Genomic DNA, 25,386 nt, shown 5'->3' with positions numbered 1-25,386 from the left:
CATAAATGATGATTTTCATTTCATTTATGACTTTGACGCCTCATCTCCCATTTTCCATTGAAATATAATCTAAAAAATGAACAAAGATAAGATTTTGATAGTTGAATGTCAATAAGGAGCAGAAAAATAGTCATTTACGACTTTGAAGCCTCTTGGCTCATTGTCTGTTGAAATACAAATTTAAAAAATGAGCAAAGCCTAGATTGTTGTAGCTGACTCAGTCAAGAAGGGCAACGTTTGGATTTTGTTACTTGCCGACTCTGCCAGAAGAGGCATAGAAATCCTCGGAATATGTCCTTTGTCACTGGAATCAGCCTGGATTTTGTAGCACTTCTTTTAAAGGAGTGGCACCTAGACAACCGTTGAGATTCTGTTGAAGTCATAGGGGTGATAGAGAGATAGTTCAACCAAACATACAAATATACAGCCGAGGGTTCTAATTCCGTCAGATTGACAAATTTTAAATAATAAAAAAATCTCAACATTTATGTTAATCCTAGAATATATTTATAAGCTCTGTTCGTTATATAGTTTGGCTGTTTTTATGGTCTGCCTATATCTGCACTGCTTTGGTCTGTCAGACGTGTTTCGAAATCTCGCCCACTTCAGTGGTGGGTTTGTTGTTTTTGTTACCTACTCCTTTTTTTTGTGTACCGACTAATAGTACATACCCACTCTTATCTACTTAAATGAAACTATTCATGAAGCGTGAATAAGTTAATAATAAATGGCTCAACTTCAACTTGAGGTATAATTCGCATGGGAAGATACGGTTTTGTCAATGCGGGATTTTGGCACATAAAATATTTGTTGATAGTGAGGACAAGCCAAGTTAAGAGGGTGCAAGGCTATGATTTATGGATCTAAATCAGTATAGCAGAGGAGGCTTACTACACACACGAACCCTCGCTCCCGGCAATAACTCAAAGTGACCCCGTTAACGTGATTTCTTTAAGCTGCTCTCCCTTCGCTTGCCCACCCCGGCTCCATTCGGAGAACCTCAGCTAGCCATTTATCAACGCGTAGCAGGCGTTTCAACTGAAATTATACCGAAAAATGGAACAACGGGTTTGTTGGTCCATTGTAAACAGAGGAAATTGTGATAATTGTATATTGCCTCTAGTTACCTAAAAAATTACAATAAGTTTTGTAGCACAGCGTCGCTGGAAGTAGTAGGAAAAAAAACTAGGTCTACTAGTCATTTTTCGTAAAAACTATTTTATAAAAAATAATATAAAACATTAAGATGAAGATTATTCCTCCTATCATTATTGTCCACCGGCTTATCGATTGGTCAGCCAGCATATTGATCATACCTTGTCTGGAGGTATAAACCTCTTCGCACAAGAGAAAATCAAGAAATTGTCGTTTCATTGTCTACATCAAAAACTTGGTCCTCAAAGACCATAGTCAGGGTGATGAATTTTTATTCCCTGCGAATTTCCCTACCAAAACGGAACATTTTGCCTTGAAACCTCCATATTTATATANTGATGTTTATTATGATTGATGATTATATATATATATATATATATATATGATCTAGTATCAATTGACGTAATAGAGTGTACATAAAAAAATTAATAATTAGAATTCTGATATTCCCATCAAGTATGTGTCCACTATCATAGTCGAAGTAATTTCTAATAAACCTAGTTACTTTTAGCGCTGCTGTAAAAAAATAATTATATATAAGGGCTACATTTCGTTTTGATGTGTATATGTCCAACGTCTTTCTTCTTTTTCTTCTCTCTTTCACTCTCACTTTCTCCCTCTCTCTCTTTCTCCCACTCTCTCTCTTTCTCCCTCTGTCTCTCTCTTTCCCCCCTCTCTCTCTTTCTCCTCTCTCTCTCGAATTAGCGAGAATTCTATTATATCAGGGATAATAAATATGGTACAGGACGAAAAAAATTGGATTAGTGTAGAAATGAGATGTCAAATAAATTTGGATCTGCCATTTTATTTTTACGTATTATTTCTTCTTCTTTTTCTTACTCTTCTCTATTCTTTCCACATCCATGTTTCTTTCGATTCAGTTTTCTTTATAGTTGTTATGGTATGTGGTACATAATAAGTAATGAATATAATAGGTAATCAATATGAAACCTTTTTTACATAAATGGTATCCTGAGATGCAGTAATTATGGCAAAATATATCATATTTGAATTGAAATTCTACTTCTACATCATTCGAAATTAGTTTTTTGCATTAATTTATTATTAAAATTTGTTATAAACTTTAAACTCTATTATTTACATTTTCTCCTTGTACTTAACATTCTATGTAAATGCGCTTATGAACAGCATGAGTAGGCGGTTATTGGTAGAGTAATGACGAAGGACTCTTGTCGCTGGGGTGAAGATGTAGGCATTCTCTGGATCAAACTACGTGTAAGTTATTAATTATCAGCACGGCGAAAGGAGGACAATGAAAACTTGAACTGATTAATTAGGGTCAGCTATTGTTCACGGTTGTGACACGACTCCGCAATAACCCTCCGTGTAAAAATTGTCTTGGGCTCATCAATCCTTCGCCCTCCCTGCTTCCGAAGCGCCTTTTTATCACCCTATTGTAATTCCCACTATTGTAATACGTTTTTTACGACTTTTTGCAACGCGAGGTAATTTTTGTAATCTCTCGACAAACGGTTTTTCATCAAAAGTACGGCAGTCTTATCAATTTAAACAACAAAAAAGTTTAATTTTTCAATGATAATTTAGACATTATCTTGTAATAGAAAAATTCTGTTTTTGTTTAAAAGGCAATGATTCTGATACTTTATTGCATTGAAAAAGTAAAAAAACAAACAATTGATTCGCTATTGAAATTGAAAATCTATGATTTCAATCCTTAGTATGAGTCTGTAGGTACAGGCTTCTTCTTATCTCAACCAGTCCCAGCTATTATGAACATTGCTGACATATTGTTTAAAAAAAAGTTCTTTGATGTGCAGCTATGATGAGGCGGAATGGAGGAATATAAAGGTATATATACATCTGACACTTTTGTCTCGAAACATATGTCAAGTGTCAGACAGAAAATCGCTTTGAGTGTTTACATGTTGATAGAAATTATTAGAAATTTATGTCACGGATACATAATAACGACACCTCTAAATGTAGGACCCGTTTCCATACAAGATAGATTTTTGTACACTTGTGTCCTGTGTACTTGTATATCTCTTCCATTCTGCACACAGTTGATTTTATCTTGACGTGATGAAAGCCTCGAAACGCAAAATTGTGGTCTTTGTCTGTTCCTAAGAATGAAAAGGAAGAATAAACGTTCTGTATGGTTCCGAGGGTGGGTTTTGAGACGTGAAAAAGTCGGTGCTTGCAATCAATTAATGACTGAGCTCAATATTCAAGATACATTCATTATATTTCGTGGTTGAATTGACCAAATAACGTCTTTCAAAATTAATCTTTTTATATAAGGTTTTGGTTGAAATGAAAATGTTAAAGTCACGAGCGGGATACGAACCCACGACCTTCGGCTCCCGCTCGTGACACTTTTTCCTTTCAACAAATACCTTACATAAAAAGATGAATTACTTACGGTTCAGGTTTTGAATTTTTGAAGAATGAAACCTGCTGATTTTGAAAATTGGTCCCCTTACATCAAAGCAACATACCAAATTCAGAAAAGCTATTTGTGAAATAGAACTTGCTGTAACTGCGATTTTTAGCATCTGATAATTATTAAATAAAAATTGTAATTTTGAATTAAAATTTTTTTTTAGATTTAAATTTTAGATTTAAACCACTCTTTTTTTGTCACTCATGTTTATGCGACACTTATTGCAATGACAGAAAAGTAGACGAATGGCCAACTTTTGCGACAAGTGTCAAACAAGGTTGAACTTGCAGGCACAGAATATCGACACAAATCGCTAGTGGTTGAAAAATACAGGGTGTTGGGCTACTCGTGTTACAAACTTTGCCGGTAGATTCTACATTCAAAATGGAACCAAAAAGTCCTAATTAACTATGGTCCGAATGTGTAGTGATTAGTGACCGTTAATCGATGATTATTCAGAAATCGTGAGATGCGGTCTGGTGGGATGTAGGTTTTAGAAAAACATTTTCTTTATCTTGCCAACGTTTCGACCTTTATTGAGATCATCTTCAGGGCCTTGTGTTGTCTGCATTTCAACAAAAAGGTGCTCTGATTGATAGCCGATGCTTTTGAAGAGAACACCACACATTTCTACACGAGAAGATCGAAGAACATGGGATTCTATGAACAAATTTCAACTACATATGGACACGAAGCAAAAAGTATTCTGAGGTCATCGCCAACATTGGGAAGAAACTCGCATCGGCTATCAATCAGAGAACCTTTTTTTTTGTTGAAATGCAGACAACACAAGGCCCTGAAGATGATCTCAATTAAGATCAAAACGTTGGCACGATAAACAAAATGTTTTTCTGAAACCTACATCACACCAGACCGCATCTCACGATTTCTGAATAATTTTGCTCCGAATCTCAACGGTTTCGGAGTTAGTTCATTTTTTCTGATATTTTAAGATTTCATGACCTTGCTTCAAATAAGCAATGATAAATCCCAAACTAAAAGGTTTTGGACAAATTGGTTGAGACCATTACAAAGTACGTTAAATTTCCAATAAGGTGTGATTAAACTTGTAAACATTAGCGAAATAAGCGATTTAGTAGCGAGAACATTGAAAAATGATTTTTTTTCCAAAGTTGAAAAACTTACTTTGGTGTAAACGTACTCCATTTAATATCCTTTGTAGAGGTGCAATTGCTTTTTTAATTACTTTTTTCAAAAATGAAGATATTGATGAAGAAAAAGAAAAAACCGAGGTTGAAGGATTGGTAAGGTGGAAAGATTAATTAAAAAAAAAAAACTTTAGGGAATTTTGAATGAATTTATTAAACGTTTTTTAATTTTGATTCTAAATGCTCTCCACTCTCCGCAATGTATTTTGGATGCGCTGCAGTTGCATTAAACTGTGATTAAACCCGCAAAATCTGGACATAAGTTGTATATCAGCGTATTCTTCATCAGAAAAAGTAGCAAATGTAAGGTGAAGGTCCCGGGCTCGAATCCAGCGGCCCTGCATTCGAACCCGACATACTTAGAATTTTTTTTTGTAAAAACCGGCACCCTGAGGGTTGATATGACCTCTGCCTGTTCCGAACCCTCGTAAAACAAAAGAAAAAAAATAGTGTTAACAAGATGTCATATCGATAACTAAAAATGTTTTGAATCTTAAAAATCTTTTATAACGAGAGAATAATAATACAATACTCCTTTAATCAAAGTTGCAGTCGTGTTGTAAATCAGTCAACATTTGCACTATTTCGGTTTCGAACGCAAATTAAAAAAAAAGTTTAATAATTTCCTGAATTTTTTTTAAATTTTCCACCTTACCAATCCTTCAACCACGGTTTTTTCTTTTCCTTGATCAATTTTTTCTTCTTTGAAAAAAGTAATTAAAAACGCAATTGCACCACTAAAAAGGATATAAAATGGAGTAAGTTTTCTTAAATTTGCTGGTCTCTAGGTTTGGAAATAGTTTAGAATCACCATAGTAAGTTTTTCAACATTGGCTCAACTTCAACTCTCGCTTCTAAAACTCTTATTTCACAAAGGTTAACAAATTTAGTATTGATCACATCTTATTGGAAATTTAACATAGTTTTCAATGGTATCAACGGATTTGTCCGAAACCTTTTAGTTTTGGAATTTATCATTGTTTATTTGAAGCAAGGTTGTGAAATCTTAAAAAATCAGAAAAAGTGAAATAACATCGAAACAGTTGAGATTCGGACCATAGTTAATTAGGACTTTTTGGTTCCATTTTGAATGTAGAATCTACTGGCAAAGTTTGAAACACGAGTAGCCGAACACCCTGTTTATCTCTGACATAAATTCTTCACTGTTTACATTAGATACGATTTCTGTCTGACATAAATATCATGCAATAACTGTCAGATGTAAACGTACCTTTACGTATATCCTTTCCCTTGGCAACGATGGAGCGACAAATTAATCTCCAATTAGTAATGATACATTAGAAGGTGTCAGAATGGGACTTATTTGACGGGAGTGGTCACTGGATAGGGATTAACCATCCCCCTTCTGCCCGCCTGGACAAATCCTTTTACAAGCCCAAGCCACCGGAGGGCCAATTAACAGTGAACCTCTGTACCTCCATCCATTGAAATTTGATTTATTTAAAAGTATGTCTCAATCCATGTATCCTCTTTGTATATCTCCTCTTTGAATGTAAAATGATAATATGAAAACATTCAAACTCCATTTACTTTCAATCAGTTATTTTAACCTGTGTAACATATCGTGAAGATAGAGGTTTTTTGACTTTATATCTACAGTTTATATTCCTCTCTCCCACTCCCTCTCTCTTCCCCTCCCTCTCGCTCCCTCTCTCCTCTCTCTCACTCTCTCTTTCTCCTCTCCCTCTCTCCTCTCTATCTCTCTCCTTCTCTCCTCTCTCTCTCTCTCTCTCACTCTCTCTNTCTCCATACTCTCTCTTCTCTCTCTCTCTCTCTCTCCCATAAATTTTTACCTTCTCTCATCTAAGTTTCTATTTCTCTCATATTTGGTTCTTATATTGTCTTACTAAATTTTTATATACGTACCAATTATTTTTTTATACTTACTTACCTTTCATGTTTTTATACCTCCCCTTATTTTTCTTATGTCGATATGGTTTTTTGTTTTATTTTCTTTTCTTGTTTTCTGTCTTGTGTATTCTTATATTTGTTCTTTATTTTGTACCTATTTTCCTTTCTTGATCTTAAGACATCTATTATTTTCTTCTTCATCTTACCTCCTGTTTTTATACTTGTTATTTTTCTCCTAGCCTCACTTAATTTCACTCATCTTACTTTGTTGTTCTTGTATAATCTTATTGTTTCTATCTCTCATCTCTTCAACTTTTTCCATATTTATCTTCCCTCCTTTTTATATTTCTTGATTTTTTTATATTTATTCTTCTTCTTTTCCAAACGAATATTTTCTTTCTTTCTATCTCTTCTGATTTTTCGTTTTCGTCTAGTTAAATACTCTAACTTCTTTATGCGCATGTGTACATTTCTGTATCTCTATTTATCTTTCTATAGTATTTGTCATTTCCTTCGCATCGTTCTGGGTTATATTGTGCTCCTATTCTGTGTTATGCCTCTTTTCTATCAGCTCTATTTTTCTTTAGTTTTGCATGTGCAGCACGATGTTGTTAGTTTGTTTTGTTAGTTATTACTACATTTTTATATGCTTATTTACATCAATCGGGTCGAATTGTTTTCATTTTTTAATTTTTATTTTAAAGCTGGGACCTTGTAGCTTTGTTCCTTTTCAGTCAATGAACCGTTTCCCAGTGCGCATCTCATCAGCTGTAAACAGGAAATTGGAATTAATCACATACCTTTAAGAGACGCGCATTAATCGCGGGCGACTCATGGGGGTGAAAAGAGGTGGAAAATCGTCGATAACGGAAGATTAGTTGTTTGTAACTAATTGTGAGAGAGGGTAAGGGAGCGATGAGGGTGGCATTGACTGATGAGGGTGGATCCCAAGGGAGGATTTCACACAAATACCACTAGCCTCAAGACTAAATCTATAATAGGATTGATAGCTCTCGTCTAATACCGGGTAGCGAGGAGATACTCTCAACTAGGTCATTTTCTAATCTAGTTTATTGCTTTTACCCGTATTCGTGAAGAGTTGAGAGAAGGGAAAAGTTTAAAATTCAACATTTACATTAGCTATTGATTTACACCTATGGATCGTTCGTTAAAACTAATACTGATGAAAAATTCCCCTTTATTTTTATATAACCTTCAAGAATACATATTTTTTTAAAAAATGTTTCTAAATTCTTCGTTGAATGAAGGAAGGTTTATCATAACTCCGGATATTCTTAATATTTAGCTAGGGGAGTGTGTGACAGTGTCTCGGGTGAATAGCGCGCTATCTTTTCGAGATAAGAGGGTATAATTGTGGTGTGTAGAGGAGTGATGGATGAAGGAAAAGCCTGAGGGACTCTGAAGGACCCTAATGATGGACAACATCCCTCTTCCTTCCATTCCAGTCGCTTTAGAAACATCTTAACTGTCCACGGAGCAACATTTTCTTCATCATAAATTGTCTGCGAGGACGAATTCACCCACTGCAAATATACAGTGAAAAATACATATACTTGTAACTTAGAAAACTATAATTTTTTTCCTTGGAGATTTATGACATCTTATTACTTAATCAAGTATAATAATTTTTGCTTGAAAATGTAAAAATTGTTGACTTATAAAAAAAGTTTAAAAGATTGCTTTACATTTTGTATTAAATGTTGATCTATCCTAATCTTAAGATTTCAAATTAACCCATTTCATTGGAAACATCTTAATTTAAAATAAAGTTATCTCGTCTTGTTTGCTTCTTCAGTAAACCTATTAGTTATTTTGAGTAAACAGGGTTGATTCATTGGATAATTGTTTGAAAAAACGTATGGTTGTATACAACTATAGTCGTACTCTATTCTGTTCTGTAACCTATTATTACCACCAGTAACTCCTATGTTCCATGTTTTTTCATGTAGTTCCCAACTACTACATTACATGAATTATATACTCAAACTAATACTAATACATGCATTGCTATGCATGTGATACCCTGTTAAACACTATCTACTATATACTTTTATCTAACTATATGGACTTCATACTTAATACCCTAACTGCTATACCTTATGTACTATATACTTACTTTTGAAATTAATTATACTCTACCTCCTAACCATTGTAACTTATGAGTTATAACCAAAATAATATATTTTCATTACCCTAAACTACATACTTTAAACTCTTAACTACTGTGTACTAGATACAATAAATACTTTACACCGTATATAATATGTACTTGATACCCTACCTGCTGTATGGTATGGTATGGTACACTATGTACTTTATAATTTACACTCTAACTATACTAGACGCTACATACTTGCTACCCTAACTACCACACACTACTACTACTATATACTGTGTACCAGGTCTGATGTATGTATTAGGCTTATGTTTTTGGTCAGTTGTAAATGCATAGTACACAAGATTCTAGGTTTGATTTTTATGAGTGCCCATGAGGTACATACATAGTACATTTGATGTTTAGACAGGTGAACATACAGGGTGTCATTTTTTGACACACCATTGGAAAATGAACGCGGGTGCGTTTAAATCTGTCTCGAGGCTTATTTCCTTTGATTAATACGTTAATAAAAGAAAGTGAGTCAATTTTCGGTGCACCATAGGAAAATCAAGGTTGGTGCGTCTAATTATGACTCGGCACATTTTATTTTGTTAGTCTCGTACCAAAAAATAGCCGAGTCACTTTTCGACGCACCATTTGTTACAAATTAGTTTTAGTAAATTGGAAGGAAAATAAACAAAACCAATATTATTAAAACATTATTCGAACACAATTTAAATGTAAAAATTAAAAAAAAAAAAAAATTCTTCACAAATTAATCTGATTAAGGTTTAAGAGTATTTTTTTCGTCCGATCATCGTTTTACGATAGACTAGGCTACTGTGTTGCAGCAAATGGAGGTCTGTTCGAACAATTATAATGATTTTGAACATTTTCGATATGCTAACAAAGGAGATTGTTACATTTATTTAATTTTTTTTTTACTTTACCAGAAAAGGAGATTGTTATATTTATTTAATTTTTTTACTTTACCAGAAAAAATACTCTTAAACCTTAATCAGATTAATTTGTGAAGAATTTTTTTTTTTAATTTTTACATTGTGTTCGAATAATGTTTTAATAATATTGGTTTTGTTTATTTTCCTTCCAACCTACTAAATCTAATTTGTAACGAATGGAGCGTCGAAAAATGACTCGGCTATTTTTTGGTACGAGACTAATAAAATAAAATGTGCCGAGTCATAATTAGATGCACCAACCTTGATTTTCCTATGGTGCACCGAAAATTGACTCACTTTCTTTTATTCACGTATTAATCAAAGGAAATAAGCCTCGAGTCAGATTTAAACGCACCCACGTTGATTTTCCAATGGTGCGTCAAAAAATGATTCACCCCATATACTTGATACCCTAACTGCTATACACTATGTACTGTATATGTACTTACTTTTGAAATTAATTGCACTCTATGTCCTAACTATTGTATCCTAAGAGTTACATGCCCAAACTAATATATTTTCACTACTGTAAACAACATAATTTAAACATTAACAATGCATTTGCAATGAACTATGTATTTGATGTGTACGATTCTTTGAACTATAACTGCTATGTACTTTGTACTATGTATTTGATATCCTAACTGCTGTACAGTTTGTACTACATTTAAATTTAAACTTTAACTAAACTAAATTCACTAGTTTCGTGGTCCGCTTGACCAATTAATGTCTTTCAATTAATTAAGGTTTTCAGTTGAGATAAAATTTAATAAATTTAACTATACTATATACGATAAACTACTACTATATACTTTAAACTGTACTATATACTATGCACTATACAGGGTGTCCAAGCTAATGCGCCCACCTTATTTTATTTCTTTGCTGTTCTCGATAGGAAAAAAGTATGAATTGAGACTCCCCTTCATTTTTCGTTTAGTTTGTTCATGGAAGGAAATATGATTTTTTGAAAATAGCTGGAATGCTGTTCTAATGAGTTTGGTCGAAACCACTTTATTTTGCATTCTACTGCAAATATTGTGAAGAGGAGTGGAAAATCAGCCAAAGTAGAGAGAAAAATCTGAAAGCTTACTAAATTTCCTGCCAAATCCCATAAATTTCGTATTTTGTATCTTTTTTTCCCCTCGACCAATATCTGATCTTTTATATCTTGATATCTGATAAGCTTTCAGACTTTTCTCTCTGCTTTGGCTGATTTTCCACTCCTCTTCAAAATATTTACAGTAGAAGGCAAAATAAAGGGGTTTCGACCCTGACCTCAATACACTATGTATTGGGTTGTCCGGAAAATAATGCAGGATTTTGGTATTAAACAAAAAAAAAGAAACTAGTTACTTTAAAGCAATGTTCTTTAATCAAAATAATTTNAATGAGTAATCCTGTAAACGTAAACAGAATATTTTATATAGATTTTTTTTAATGAAAACTTAAAATCCTGCATTATTTTCCGGACAACCCGATAGTACATAATGTAAATTCTAACTACTATATGCTATGTTCTACATACTTTAAATTCTAAGTATTATATACTTGATACCATAATTTCTGTAACTATGCAGTTAAATTCTGACTACTATATACTATGTACTTGATAATCGTAATCTTTACATACCATAAACTGTATACTTTATACCGTAACTTGTATCCAAACCTTTGGAATATTGTTTTTGTCGACTAAAAAATTGTAAGAAAATTTCAATAATATTAATCGATGGTCCTCTCTGTACTCTTTTTCTGCTTAGTCGGCGAATCTTACGCATATTGTAAATAAGGTATATATTTCAAAGGTTAAGCCATATAATTATTTCTTCCGTGATATCGCGGTTTTCCTAATTCTGAAATTTGACATTGTTTGAACTTTTAAAACTGCTAAATGGCCCTTGTGTATAGCGTTAGTGCGCCCTTGGGATGCGGAACGAGGGATTAAGGTCGACAAGTCCCTTTTGCTCGTTTACATATTTACCCAGGAGCAGTAAGACAGTTTAATTAAAGGGCGACGTGGAAAAAGTACATGTCCGGAATCCCCGAGCTCCTCGCAAATGAAGGGCATTATCGGAGGGGACAGAGTGGCTAGGCTAAAGAAAAAAGGGGAATAAGCCCAAAGCCTCCGACACATATCTTCCAGGGAAAAAATTAACGCCGGTGAAGTGGATGGGGGTTGTCAACTTTTGTGGCGTGAACTTAACATGGTCCAATTAGGGGGCTGCCTCCACCCCGACCCCATCAGATCCCCGGGACAAACAAACAAAAACTCAACCCTACTTGAAGTAATATTGATTGATAAGCCTTATTAATATCGTTTTAATTGAACGAAAGAACGTCATTAGCATGTTTACTCCGGCCGCACGAATAATTCCCCCCCGGACGCATCGCGACCTGAAGAGCTTTTAATATTCCGAGCATAATGGATTGCATCATTCTTGCAACGTGTGGGCAAAAGTGCAATTATTCGGTGCTTTGCATCTCACCGTTTTTCCATATTTACAAATCCGAAACGCATGTCTGCCCATACCCTGTTTCGGAGAAATGACAACAGCAAAACGTACATAATTGTTAACTTTTCCCGCAAATTTTCATTCGATAATTCGATTAGTACCACCGTCAGAGTATATTATATTAAAAATAAATAAATAATACATATTAAAGATTAAACAAGGCCGATAATTTTAAATTGTTTTTTATGATTTTTTTTTTAATGAAAGATTATTAAATTTTTTATATCAAACTTTAATACATAACATTTTTTGCATTTTATTACAGCTTGATTTTTTCTGAGGTCTATCTCAGCCTCGCCGGTTGTCTTTCGCGTTTCCCTGTCTTAAACAATTGGTCCTTACAGTCAAGTTCTTGCATGTTTTACCAATTTGCAGATTTGCAGTGTTAAGTTTGAAATTAGGTCTATTGGGTGTTTTTATAGATTTTTTTTGGGGGGGGGGTTCATTCAGTGTTCGATGTCTATTTGTTCGTTTCTGTGGGGTCGATTGTTGATCATGTTAGTTTGTTAGAAAATCAAAATTATGAAATAAGCCATTTGTTTATTGTAAGGAGACACGATTGGCCAAATAGCAAAATAGACCAACCCAAGAATCTGACAGAATAGGATGATATGAGTCGAGATTCATAGCAATGTTTAACATTAATATAGTTCTTCTGTACATTAATACATCTGCAATGGGTAATTCTTTAATATTGAAACAATTTGATTGTCATAACAGTTTTATATAGAAATATCTGTCATGTAGATTATTTTAACGAATTATTCTGTGAATTGAAATTTAAAGTCAATTTTAGTCATTGGCTAGTTTCGAAATTAATCGACTTGAGGTTCTCTGAAGAGTTACATTGGGTCGAATTTTCAAAATGGAAAAATTTATGTAATTGTTGTTTGTCTTAAATTTGGGCAAAAACCCTTTTTTGTAAACTTATTTTAAAAAGTAGAACTTTTTATTATTGTTAGCAATTTTGCTTATGATTTTAATTTTTTTTCCAGAGATGCTGGCCGGATGGAGCCGCTGTATAGCATTCGAAACAAAACCCTCCTCTGCAAACATAATCTGCTACTGTTTGATCGTGAATCTGAGAATGATGTGTCGAAGTAAGTTAAGCCAAATTCCAATTATATAATCAAACTTCCATTTTTTTAATACAAAGAAATAATAGGATGAAGGGAGGACGGAAAATTATAACCTCGTTTGTTAATTGTTTATTTAATTGCAGTACTTCTTTAATGTTTTTATGCTGATAAGTCAGATTCCATCAAAAGGAAATACGTATATACAAATTAAGAAGAGACACAAAATAACGAATTTATTACAATAGCAATATAGTACAGCAATGTATCATCGGATCTGTGATTTGTCTTAGGGTACTGCAGGTTTCCGGTACCTCAGGGCTGTAGGGATTTTCAAATGTATGTAGTGTTTGTGCTTATGTTAATGTATTAGAATGAACGTAATTTATTTTTTTTATTTTTTTTAATTTATTTTTTTTATTTTATTTTTTTATATTTTTATTGGCCTTATGATCTTGCATATTAGCCGTGGTACGAATTCTTGTGTGTTCAAATTGGGGGTTATCGGGAAAAAAGGGCCAGAGGCGACGGTGGGGAATCGAACCCACGACCGCGGCGTGAGAGTCTCTCATGCTAACCACTCGGCTACCGCGGTCCCCCAAACGTAATTTATTAGCGTGAAAGGAATGGGTTGTTTAACTCCGCCACGAAGAATATCGAGTAGTCCAGGGTAAGTTGAGACGTCTGGGGCGTAATGTAAGTCATTTTCGAAAAATAACCCAGCCCAGTACTCTGAGGAGTGAATTTGACCAGACTTCTATGTTTATATCGGGTGTTGTGTCTATGTTAATTTATTGGAATGAATATAATTTATTAGCGTGAAAGGAAGCGGTGGCTTAACCACAGTCGTGGAATATCGAGTACTCTGAGGTGTGAATGTGACAAGACTTCTATATTTTAGGGACCGAACCTACGGACTAAAGGACTGAACCCCGCTCGAAATTCTAATGAGTTAATTCAATAAGTGAACCCGATGCCCTACACTTTTGAACTTATGCGAGAATAATGTTATTATGTTCAATTTATGCGACAAGTAAAAATATTCTTAAATTAAATTTCATAGAAAAATAAAAACATCTGAAAGTTATGCCATTGTATTGTGGGATTCTATGAACAAATTTCAACTACATATGTACACCAAGCAAAGAGTATTCTGAAGGACATCGCCAACAATGAGAAGACACTTGCATCGGCTATCAATCAGAGAACTTTTTTTGTTGAAATGCAAGGCACTGAAGATGATCTCAATAAAGGCCGAAACGTTGGCACAATAAAGAAAATGTTTTTCTAAAACCTACGTCACACCAGATGCATTTCACGATCTCAGAATATTTTTTAAGACTGTTATTAACAATTTTAGTGGTTATCTCGTTTTAGAAAATATAGTAGACAGGTCCGTTTATTTGTCATTAAAATGTAATAAACGTCTGGAGGGTGTAAAGGTCTCTAGTATAAGGAACGTTTAATGTGGTGGTGGAAAATGTGTGAAAAATTGAGATTAATGTTTCCAAAGGAAGGGAACACAAGGGGAAAAACTGGTTTGTAATAGCACTTGGACAATTTCCCATAGCATCCCTATTGCTTATTATTATTTAACCCGAATCACTTTCGATTAAAAACATTTTCACCCTAGATTATTTCGTTAATGGGATTAGTCGTTAGTTCTGTTTTACGATTCGTAATTTTTCTTTTTATTTTTATCGAAGGAGTTTAATTTACAGTTCCAGAAGTTAATTAATGTTGTGCAATTTATAGTCTTCTAATGAGGTTGAGGAAAAGGGGTTGGCATGAGGAGAAGGAAAGTCAACCCGGGTGAGAATACCTTAAACTCAACCACGCAAAAAACAAAGCCTTATATTGCAACATACTTTGTCTAATGTAACTTATAATTAACTTTGCCCCTTTCCGAGGGCACAATTTCCCCAGGTATTCAGGGTTTGAGGTATTTGCGGAGAAATCGTCGCAATCTCCTTATTCAATCTGAATCAGAGTAACTCGGGGTCTCGAGTTTTTATTAACGCTATTACCAATTTTTGTAAAAGCCCAAACGTTTTCTTAATTTTTCTTAATTTTTCAGTCAATGACCTGGTTTTCAAGACTTCCATTATCTTGCTTTAGATAGCCAATATGTCTCAGATGAAAGAATATGGTATGTTAAGTCAAGAAGTTCTGTGACGCAACTATGCCATTTCGGAACTTAGAATAATAAACATTAACACCGGCTTGTCAGCCTGTGTGCCGGCAGACCAATTTAAAGTTAGACTCTTTCTGGTGGAGTGCTCACAAAAGTATCAGTAATTAAGAAAAGAAATGAAGAAAAGAAGGATCAAAACTGGGGATTTTGATGATGGATGTAAATGGGTTGGCTTGGTTGAAATCCATAACAGTAAACATTCAGGCATATCGTTCCTCTTGATTCTACGAGTTCCAAGTGCCTTCTTTACCTTTTTATAAATTATGAGAGTACTACTATTTTATAGCACTGAAGAATTTTGATTTGGGCTTCGTTCCCAAAAAGTCGTGACTTCCCAATGTAAGGTTAAGGCTAAGGTTAAAAGTAGTCGACCTGTTCCCTACCTTGCGAAACCAATATTGGTCTATTTTGCAATCATTGTCTATAGCTCTTCGTTAAGCTTAAGGATTTGTACCGGATCCCAAAACTTTGTTAAGTGTTCTCGTGTGTAACCTTCAGATCTTGGCTCAGATCTTGGCTTTTCTTGTCAGGAGTCTTAGGCTGCAGTCATCGCACCAACAACGTGTTCCGCCGTTTCTTCTTCTTCAGAAAAAAATCTGGAGAAGCTTTTATCTGCTCCGAGTGAATCTATATGTTTCTGGAGTATGTAGTGTCATTCTCACCATTCTCATTCTAATACGTCCTAGAATTAGTATTTCTGCTGTAAGTTTATACGATGGCCTTTTAATGAACTTTTTGTCTGCCTTGTTCTGAGATGCAATCTCCTTAAACGTATTTCCAGTCATAATCTAATGGATCTAATTTTTGGCAATTTTTTATGCCGCAAAGGGTACAGGGCCGATTGCTGTCCTGATCGAACTTTCCTTGGGAAATCTGACAGGTCTTTGATTCAAACCCAAACGACTTTGAATTTTCCCCCCAGATGTAATGGCCATCTGTAATCCATCCACTGTTCATGGCCATCTAACTGTCCGAGTAGATGCTATTTATCTTTTCGTAATAAAGAAAAAGAAGAATTGTGAGAAATCGGAATCTACAGATAAAACTTTGTTTTTGACGATGCGTATTGTTGCACCTATCTTAAGAAGGGTTGCCAGTAGGGCCTTCAAGGCGTCCTTAAGTTTCCTTCTGAATAATATGCTATTTCCTTAGAATGAGCTCGTTTTACGAGAGAAGACTGATCCTTACTGTTATACTAGTAATTTCAATTGCTGAATGAAATCTTTAATTTCATAAAGATAATAATGTAAGAGACGGTGTCGATCACTTATGAAATATGATTCGATCCTGATTAATGCTTATTTTATCCTGTTTATCTCGGCTTTAATCTGTAAGACGTATTTCACTATCTTCAGTGGTTGATCTGTTTTACACATTGTCGATGGTGAAATGCCGAAACCAGAATAGTCAGAAAAGGGCAAACTGAAGGTTCATCATCCGGCAGTCCTGAAGTGTAAATATCACCATCATCATATTTATTGTATTGTAACATGCAAAATAAGTTGGTCCGCTAGTGCTATTTCTCGTTCCATAAAATTATAATTCTACTTAAAATGACTTTCCAAAAGGGAGTCAATGGGAAGAAGTAGGTAATTAGATTCTTGCATAACATTAAAAGTGATTTACTGCCTGGGGGTAATGGGCGGTGGATGTCACAGTCATTATGTAAATACCAAAGTTAAGCAAAGTGTCGCGCCCCGCATCATCCTCTGTTTTTGCATCCGCTGTCGATTCTCTCTCCCTCCCTCTTTTAGCATATTGCACAATTAATATCATATTAGGAGCCTATGCTAATGCAGACAGCATCTGGGCAACACAGTTTTCACTTCACTATAATTAAGTGCTGACCCAGTTCAATTATAAAGGGCTGAGCTGAGTTTGAACACTTTCCTATGTTCTCTTTTGCAGCCTGGCAGCCCTGACTGACGACGAATGGACCTCGCTGTCGGGCTTATACGAGATCGACCAAGCGATTACAGTCACCTACGAAGCGGAGGGGGTGATCACTGCAACATCACCGTGTAAGTACATTTTACATAAAACATTACTAAAAAAACAGCATTTAATAAAAAATTTAGAAATTAAATACTTAAATAGTATCCAAAGAAATGTTTTATGGCAAAAGATACGACCAAATTCAGCTTAGATCCTTAACTTTTTCAGTATTTGTATTAACATGTTTTTATTGCGAATAAGGGTGGTATTAATAATCCCTGTTAGATTATGGAGTTCCATTAGACAATGTGTGGGATTGTGAATGACTTCCTCGAAAGTCCGCCCCCTCACCCTCATCCACACGACTCCAAATGAGCTTTATATGCAAATGTACGGGAGCTGAGACTAATGATCTTTCATCAGCAGCCTCACAAGACGCTCCACCTTCTCGTGAGGATTTGTCACTCGAGACTTGTCGCGCTAACCCTAAATGGGGCATTTGTCACCGTTCCACGTTTAATTGCTATATTATGAGGACTAGGATGTTAATTTACAAACCGTGGTCTTTGGGGGGGGGGTATAAACCGAATATATTCCTCGTTCATATTTTCCCGCATGTCACAATATCTATTTAATTTTTTAATCTTTTATGTACAATAATAAAATAAATCTAGCACAAATAATAAAATGTTTGGGAATATATTGTAAATTTCTCTTTTCTTCCAAACCAACCTGACCTCGGGGACCTATCTTGTTGTTTCATAACAAGTTTCGATTTCAAAGACTAAGTAGATTGTTAGGTGTCATAGGGGGGCAGTAAGCGGTCAAGTAGCAAGTAGGGGTCAAAAACTTGTAGGGGTGGCGGCATAAGGGAAAGTTCGAAAAACCAACAACACCCTCAAGGCCCATTCTATAGAAACTAACAACAAACTTGTCTGTATACAAATGAAAGAATGAGAGATTCTCTTTTACTGTTCTTATTTCTCGCTTCAAGAGAAACGCTTCTGTCTCCGATTTGGTTTCTTCTTCACACATTTGTCTTTTAAAACTTATATGAGATGACGCTGGAGAAAGAAGTATTAGCCTAATAAGTGGTAAATAATAATCTTCGTTCAATATTGCCACTTAGATTTTGGGGAAAAAAGTAAAAACGCTGAAAAACGCATACTAACAAAACAAAACTCCGAAAGAGGGAACATTTTCCTCTATGAAGGCTCTCTGAATAACGTAGTTAATAAAAATGCAAGGAAATTAATCATTGTAAATTTATCTTTTCTTCCAAACCAACCTGACCTCGGGGACCTATCTCGTTGTTTCATAATAAGTTTCGATTTCAAAGACGTTGTATAATAAACAAAATTAATCAGTTATCCATACAAATCTATATGAAATTATAAAAACCTTATACTTAACATATTTGCCAAGGATGAGTCGTGCAGTCTTAACCTTTTGGTCGCCCAACCCTTTAGCTCTTTTTCCAATTTGTAATATATGATAAATTGATTTTGAATGTACAATATTTAATATAAGTTGTAATTGGTGGAAAATTCTCAAAGCCGAGCTGGAAATGGAACCCAGGATCGTTATTTGACAAAAATCTGACGACTTAACTGCAACATCCACCGTGACTTGTGTATCACAAGGTAGTATCCTAGGTTCCTTACTGTACTTGCTATGCCTACTTACCACGAAAAAATGATCAACGTAACATTTGCCGGCAACACAGCATGCGAGGGGAAAAAAGGGATCGATATATCCACGAACTGCAAACGACAATCAACAGCATTCACGACTGGACATATATTCGGAAGGTGAAAATAAACGACTTGAAATCCGGACACGTTAAAATTACAAACATAAATTTACTAGACAAACCAATCCCTTCAACGGTAAAGTAGTACCATCCCGGAGTTCAATAAAATATTTATGCATCACACTAGATAAAAGAGCAAATTGGAAAATACACATTAAAAAGAAACGGTAAGAGTTTGACTTAAAATTCTGTTTTATAAATTTTTGTTAATAGCCACGTGCTTACCTCATTGGCCAAACCTCAGTTAGAATTTTTATTAATATCATCAACAATTCCAGGCGTAATGCAGTCGAACCGAGGACGAGAGTACTAACCACTTGGCTACCGCGGTCCTCAAGTGAATTTATTATTTTTTGTCGAGCCATCCAACATATAATCCTTCCAGTCAAAAGTCCTCAGGCAAATCATCAAAGCTCCTTATTACGTCACTAACCTCACTATCCACACCGACCTCAACATCCCTTTGGTAAACGAACTGTTCCGTTTTGATTCCATAGATTTCACACCAACCTTTGATACAACCGTAATGTTGTAGAACCCGCCACACATAATAGAGGATGGCTTCGAGACCACCTTCACCATTGAGTGCTGAGTGGCAGCTAGGCTGGTTTCTAATAGCATGTGTCTGGGCATTGGTATGGTATGTTGATGAAGATACTAGGAAGAGGGGTTTGTGCTCCCCAGGCACTGCAGCCTTCTGGATTATTGAACCTTCCTAGTGCCCTAGTTCTGTCACTCAATCGTTCTTAGAAACATCAGGTCATTGACTGTCGCTGCTACTATTTCATTCCTTAGATTTTTTCGTATGTTAGGGTAAATCTCCATTGAGCTGTTGATCCGAAGATGATATGGTTGGCTGTTTCCTCCTCCTCATTGCATAATCTGCAGATGGGATCATCGTTGTATATGCCCATGTCGTGTAGATGTTTTCTCAGATGCTAGTGACCGGTTAACAGTCCCTCCACTGAGTCTTGCCCTCTCCAATTGCAGCAGTGAGTTTGCCGGTCTTGGTGACGGTTGTTTCATCATAAATTCACTGCGTCTAGCGCCGCTAGAGTTTATCCACTTCTCCTATGATCTTGCGGATCCTCCGCTGGTCAGTCTGCTTTCTCGTTCCCAAAATCCCAAATTCCTCTGAGCCCTGGTACTCAAGATATCAACAGGTTGTTGTGTTTCCCCAAGTTTTGGAGATTTTGGACGCATTCTCTGACTAATTGTGATGAAATTCTTTTACATGCTAGTGCTTTAATGGCTGCTTGGCTATCAGATCTTATGAAGATTTTATTGCCAGTGCAACCTCTTTTAAGATTTTCCAGGGCACAAGCATTGATGGCATGTATTTCTGCTTGGAAGACCGAAGTGTACTTCCGTAATGAGTTTGATTGCTCATGTTTTGGGCTTGTACAGAAAAGTTCTGATCCGATTCCTTCGTTTGTTTTGGAGCCGACTGTATACCATATCATTGTATCTGATGCTCTCCTCTGTTTTTCCTCTCCTTTATAGTCCGTTGAGACTTTATAGGATGTTGTTAAGTATGTTTCCGGATCGTTTGCATTAGTATTTGTACTGCGACCATGTGAAAAAACGCATTGTGTTGAAAGTTGTTGCCCACAAATAAATAAATTAATTAAAAAATGTATTTTTAGCCAGTGAAAAATGAATATATGGTCGCATTAAATCAGATGCAATTAATGAAATGTATTGATAGGAAAGTACACTTAATGATTTTGTTTGTCATAACAAAAGTAATGAATTTACAATGCTATACAGGGTGACTTGCTACTCGTGCTACAAACTTCTCCAGTAGATTCTTCACCCTAAAATGAACAAAAAAGTTCATATTGTCCATGGTCCGATTCTCAACCATTTCAGAGTAATTTCGCTTTTTATCGATTTTGAAAGATATCACGTCCTGGCGTCGGAAAATCGTGATATCTTTTAATCTAAACATTTCTCTTAAAATCTATAAGCACCGTTGAAATCCCCGTTAATTTTTAGAGAGAATCAAAATCATAATTCCATTGAAATTTTTTAATTTAATTTAATGCCCATTTAGTATGTAATGCTTAAGAAGTTTACAAACAGCTAGAAGGTCAAGGAAGAAAGACCCAAACGTTTTGCCACCTTCATCTTCTTATTGAAAAATTAACGGGGATTTCAACGGTGCTTATAGATTTTAAGAGAAATGTTTAGATTAAAAGATATCACGATTTTCCGACGCCAGGACGTGATATCTTTCAAAATCGATAAAAAGCGAAATTACTCTGAAATGGTTGAGAATCGGACCATGGTCAATATGAACTTTTTTGTTCATTTTAGGGTCAAGAATCTACTGGTGAAGTTTGTAGCACGAGTAGCAAGTCACTCTCAAACATTAGCAATCCTTGAACCACCATTTTTTCTCTTTTTGTCATCAACATCTTGGTCTCACAACCACTAAATAAGAAAATGACGAGTGCGTTGGAAGCGTTATTAAATCAGGTAGTTTTCCTCAAATTTGCTGCCTTCTGAGACTAAAATTAGAAACTCTGGATTACTTTATACACTTTCCGATTTACACAATTTTCCACTCTTTTTGTAGTTCTGGCTGAAATAAAACACAAAAAATTAGCCCAAACATTTTGCCACCGTCATCTTCTTATTGAAAAATTAACGGGAATTTCAACGGTGCTATTAGATTTTCAGAGAAATGTTTAGATTAAAAGATATCACGATTTTCCGACGCCAGGACGTGATATCTTTCAAAATCGATAAAAAGCGAAATTACTCTGAAATGGTTGAGAATCGGACCATGGACAATATGAACTTTTTTGTTCATTTTAGGGTGAAGAATCTACTGGAGAAGTTTGTAGCACGAGTAGCAATTCACCCTGTATAAAATAAATGAACCTATATTCGACAATGTACATTTTTAAAGAGTCAGCTTATTCGGTGTGAATATATGTGTTCTCATATGTTTCAATATATCCTGTTAGAAACCAAAGGAACGCGCCGAAGACGTTTATTGGAAATTTATATTGTAGGTCACTCCTAGCAAGATTAATGGTTTGGTACGTTTTGGGCATAATATACGCAAATAGTTGATGGCTCATAACCTGCACTGCTATGAGTTATGACCTAGAGATAATGTGCGGTTTACCTAAAGAGAAGAGATGCCACAGTCTTGAGGGTGGGATTCACTTCCAAGGAATCCCAAGAACAATGTATATTAACAACAGTAAATTACGTCAAGGGGCACATTCCTCACCTGATCCGCACACATCTCCTATTTGGCAAATTAATTCGGACGAGAGAATTTCCGAGGGATTTTTTTGTATTTAAATTGCCTTTCTAGACGCCTTCCGAGATCGGTTTTAACAAGTCACATTTGACATTAAATTGTTTCATCCTGGTCAAATTGTCACATAAAGGAAGTGTAAATAATCATTTAATTTTTTTAAAATAAAATTTTTACTTACCTATAGCTGGCATCATTCAATTTTAGGTGAAATATGATGAGCTTTCACCAAGCATTATTAAAAATAATATACAGAATATCTTACTCTCTAGATTATCTAATAGTGTATATTATTTATTTCCTAGCAGAGTAATTTAATCCTTATCCATTTTATTAATTTTTTATCTTTTATAAACGTATTGAGACTGTATACACCTAACATGGTTCTACTTGTCCTAAAAGAGGAAGTGCGTTCGCAAATTAAAAATATCCCAAAATATGTCATAGTTTTGCATAGTGCACTTTCAAAACATATCCCATTAATTGAGAAAACTTTGCATAGCTAGAATGTGAGAAGGTAAAGGTTATAAGCAGGGCTTGACAAAGACAAAGACGCTGACCTTACTTTCATGCCAATTTTGAACTTTTTCTTTATCCCTAAGTGTTGTCTTGTTGCACCATTGATTTTTGAGTCCGTTAAATACAAAGGTGAAATTTTTTAAATTCTTACTACAATTTTCTTCATGGCTGTAATTGTGCATAAAATACGTTTTATTACAAATAGACAATTACACAAACTTCTTTTCAAAATAAGCCACAATTTTACTCATCTCTCAGTAAATGAAGTATTCACTGTTCCTTCAAAAGATAAGCCGTTGGTAGTGAAAAAACTATAACTTGAATAGGCCAGGGTTATAAGCAGGGTGAGGCAAGACGCTGACCATCCTTTTTTTAATATCAATTTCGAACCTTTTTTAAGTCCCTAACAGTTGTCTTGTTCCACCATTGTTTGATTCCCGTTAAACAAGCATGAACGTTTTTAATTCTCATTGAAATTTTCTACATGGTTGTAAATTTGCATAAAAGAGTCATATCATCACTTTAAAATATATATCGACGGTCAGGGTTATAAGCAGGGTGAGGCAAGACGCTGGCCTTCCTTCTGTCAATTTCGAACCTTTTTTTAGTCCCTAACTATTGTTTTGTTGCACCATTGTTTGATACCCGTTAAACAAGCATGAAAGTTTTTAATTCTTATTGAAATTGAAAAAAAAAAGAAAAAAAAGTCATCACTTTGAAAAATAAATCGACGGTCAGTGTTATAAGTAGGGCGATGCGAGATTGATAGCTGTGCATAAAACAAGGTTTATTTAAAATTTAATTTAATTTAATTAGTTTTACTACTGTGAATATGCCTCAGTTTTAATGATAGGTCAGTCAACGTTTTCAAGTTAGATAAAAGTTAAAGTTTGAAGTACTTTAAATAGATATGTCCTTGGTCTGGAAGAAAAAGAAGACAATATGGCTTCTTTTTTCGCAGTTTTAAACTTCCTGGGGCTGTCTTGTTGCATTAATTGTTTATCTCTCGCACATAAAGGGCTTTTACCAAGCATTATTAAAATTTTTAAGACCTAATATTTAACAACCCAGATTATCAAACAGTGTGTAAATATTAATTTATTGCATTTATTTTTGTTATAAAGAAGTCTTTATACACAATATTGTTATATATGATATCATTACTCCTGTTTCTTAACTTCTATAAAGTTTGAATTAATTCTGTATAATTCTCTAATTAATTAATTAAAATCTAATTAATTCTATAAACTATTTTCTTCGTTTATTTCTTTTCAGACCGTCAGCACTTTATTTCCTAGAAAAGTAAATTAAATTTTATAAATTTTTTTTGTTAAACCAAATTGCCAAAACAAGTCTATCCTCATAAACGTAGTGTCATAACAGGCCTGAGCCATTATGCCACATTTCAACCTCCAGCACGTCTTCCGCGATCCGCTAGGCCTGTTAAACCGAGCCGTCAAGCATTAAAAGAACAAAAAAATATATTTTCAATCTCCAACGAGAAATCTGTGAAGTTGACGGGCACCCAAATTTATATTTAATGGTCAAATGTTCTTTAGCAAGCAATAAAATACATATACTGTTATGAGAAAATAGTCACTGTAGGGTAGTATTTAAGCATGAAACCAACCATCTTTTCCGTCTAATTTCAAAAGATGTCACTAAATTAGAAAAGAATTTAAATAATAGAAAGCTTCATTACACGATGTAAGGGATATAAGCAGGTCCAATCATATTATTATGTTTTAAATGCTCTTAAAATTGTTATTGCATTGTACTTTACCGAAAATATGTTTAATTAAACAATTACGGGAACTTTACTCTAAATTAACCCATTTTTACTAATTTCTCAATCAATGTGGGATGTTTTTCAACGTGTACTTTCAAAAGATATGCCAATGAAAGCATAGGAAAAAAGCGCTATCTTTAGGGTAATAAGCAGGGCTAGGCAAGACATAGACATATTCCTTTTCTGCCAGTTTTGTTCTTACATGGTTTTACTTTGCGTAAAAAAAACGTTTCTTCGAAGAATAATCAAATTACATGAATTGTAATATTTAAATTAAGCCGGTTAAACATATCGCTCAGTAGATAAAGTGTTTTTTCGTCGTATACCAAAAGATATGCCATTGGTCGAGCAAAAACTAGCTAGAGGCGTGACGGTCTGGTCGGGGTATATGCAGGTCTAGGTAAAGCCCTGACACCTTCCTTTTCTTCCAGTTTTGTACTGTCTTGAATATTGTCTTTTTACATTATTGTTTTATTCTTAGTCCAAGCGTGTTATGGATTATTTTTTAATTCCCTCTTAAAATCAATTGTTCCTGCATGATTTTGCTAAAAACCAATTTTCTACGAAG

The 25,386-nt window shown here is 34.7% G+C and overlaps 1 protein-coding gene across 2 annotated transcripts in view; it reads left to right on the top strand.

Annotated features, from left to right (window-relative positions):
* LOC106666521 (ubiquitin carboxyl-terminal hydrolase 48-like) overlaps positions 1 to 25,386 on the top strand; it is a 144,139-nt gene that overhangs the window by 21,308 nt on the left and 97,445 nt on the right. For both annotated transcript variants that reach the window (XM_014393783.2, XM_014393784.2), the window contains 2 exons: positions 13,211 to 13,315; positions 17,394 to 17,506. In XM_014393783.2, the coding sequence (XP_014249269.1) occupies positions 13,211 to 13,315; positions 17,394 to 17,506 (218 nt within the window). The remainder of the gene's footprint in view (positions 1 to 13,210; positions 13,316 to 17,393; positions 17,507 to 25,386) is intronic.

The sequence above is a fragment of the Cimex lectularius genome, unplaced genomic scaffold (assembly GCF_000648675.2).
Source record: "Cimex lectularius strain Harlan isolate CLEC.00 unplaced genomic scaffold, Clec_2.1 scaffold90, whole genome shotgun sequence".
NCBI classification, from domain to species: Eukaryota; Metazoa; Arthropoda; class Insecta; order Hemiptera; family Cimicidae; genus Cimex; species Cimex lectularius.
Note: the sequence above shows the minus strand (reverse complement) of the source record. Positions and strands in the feature narration are given on the sequence as shown.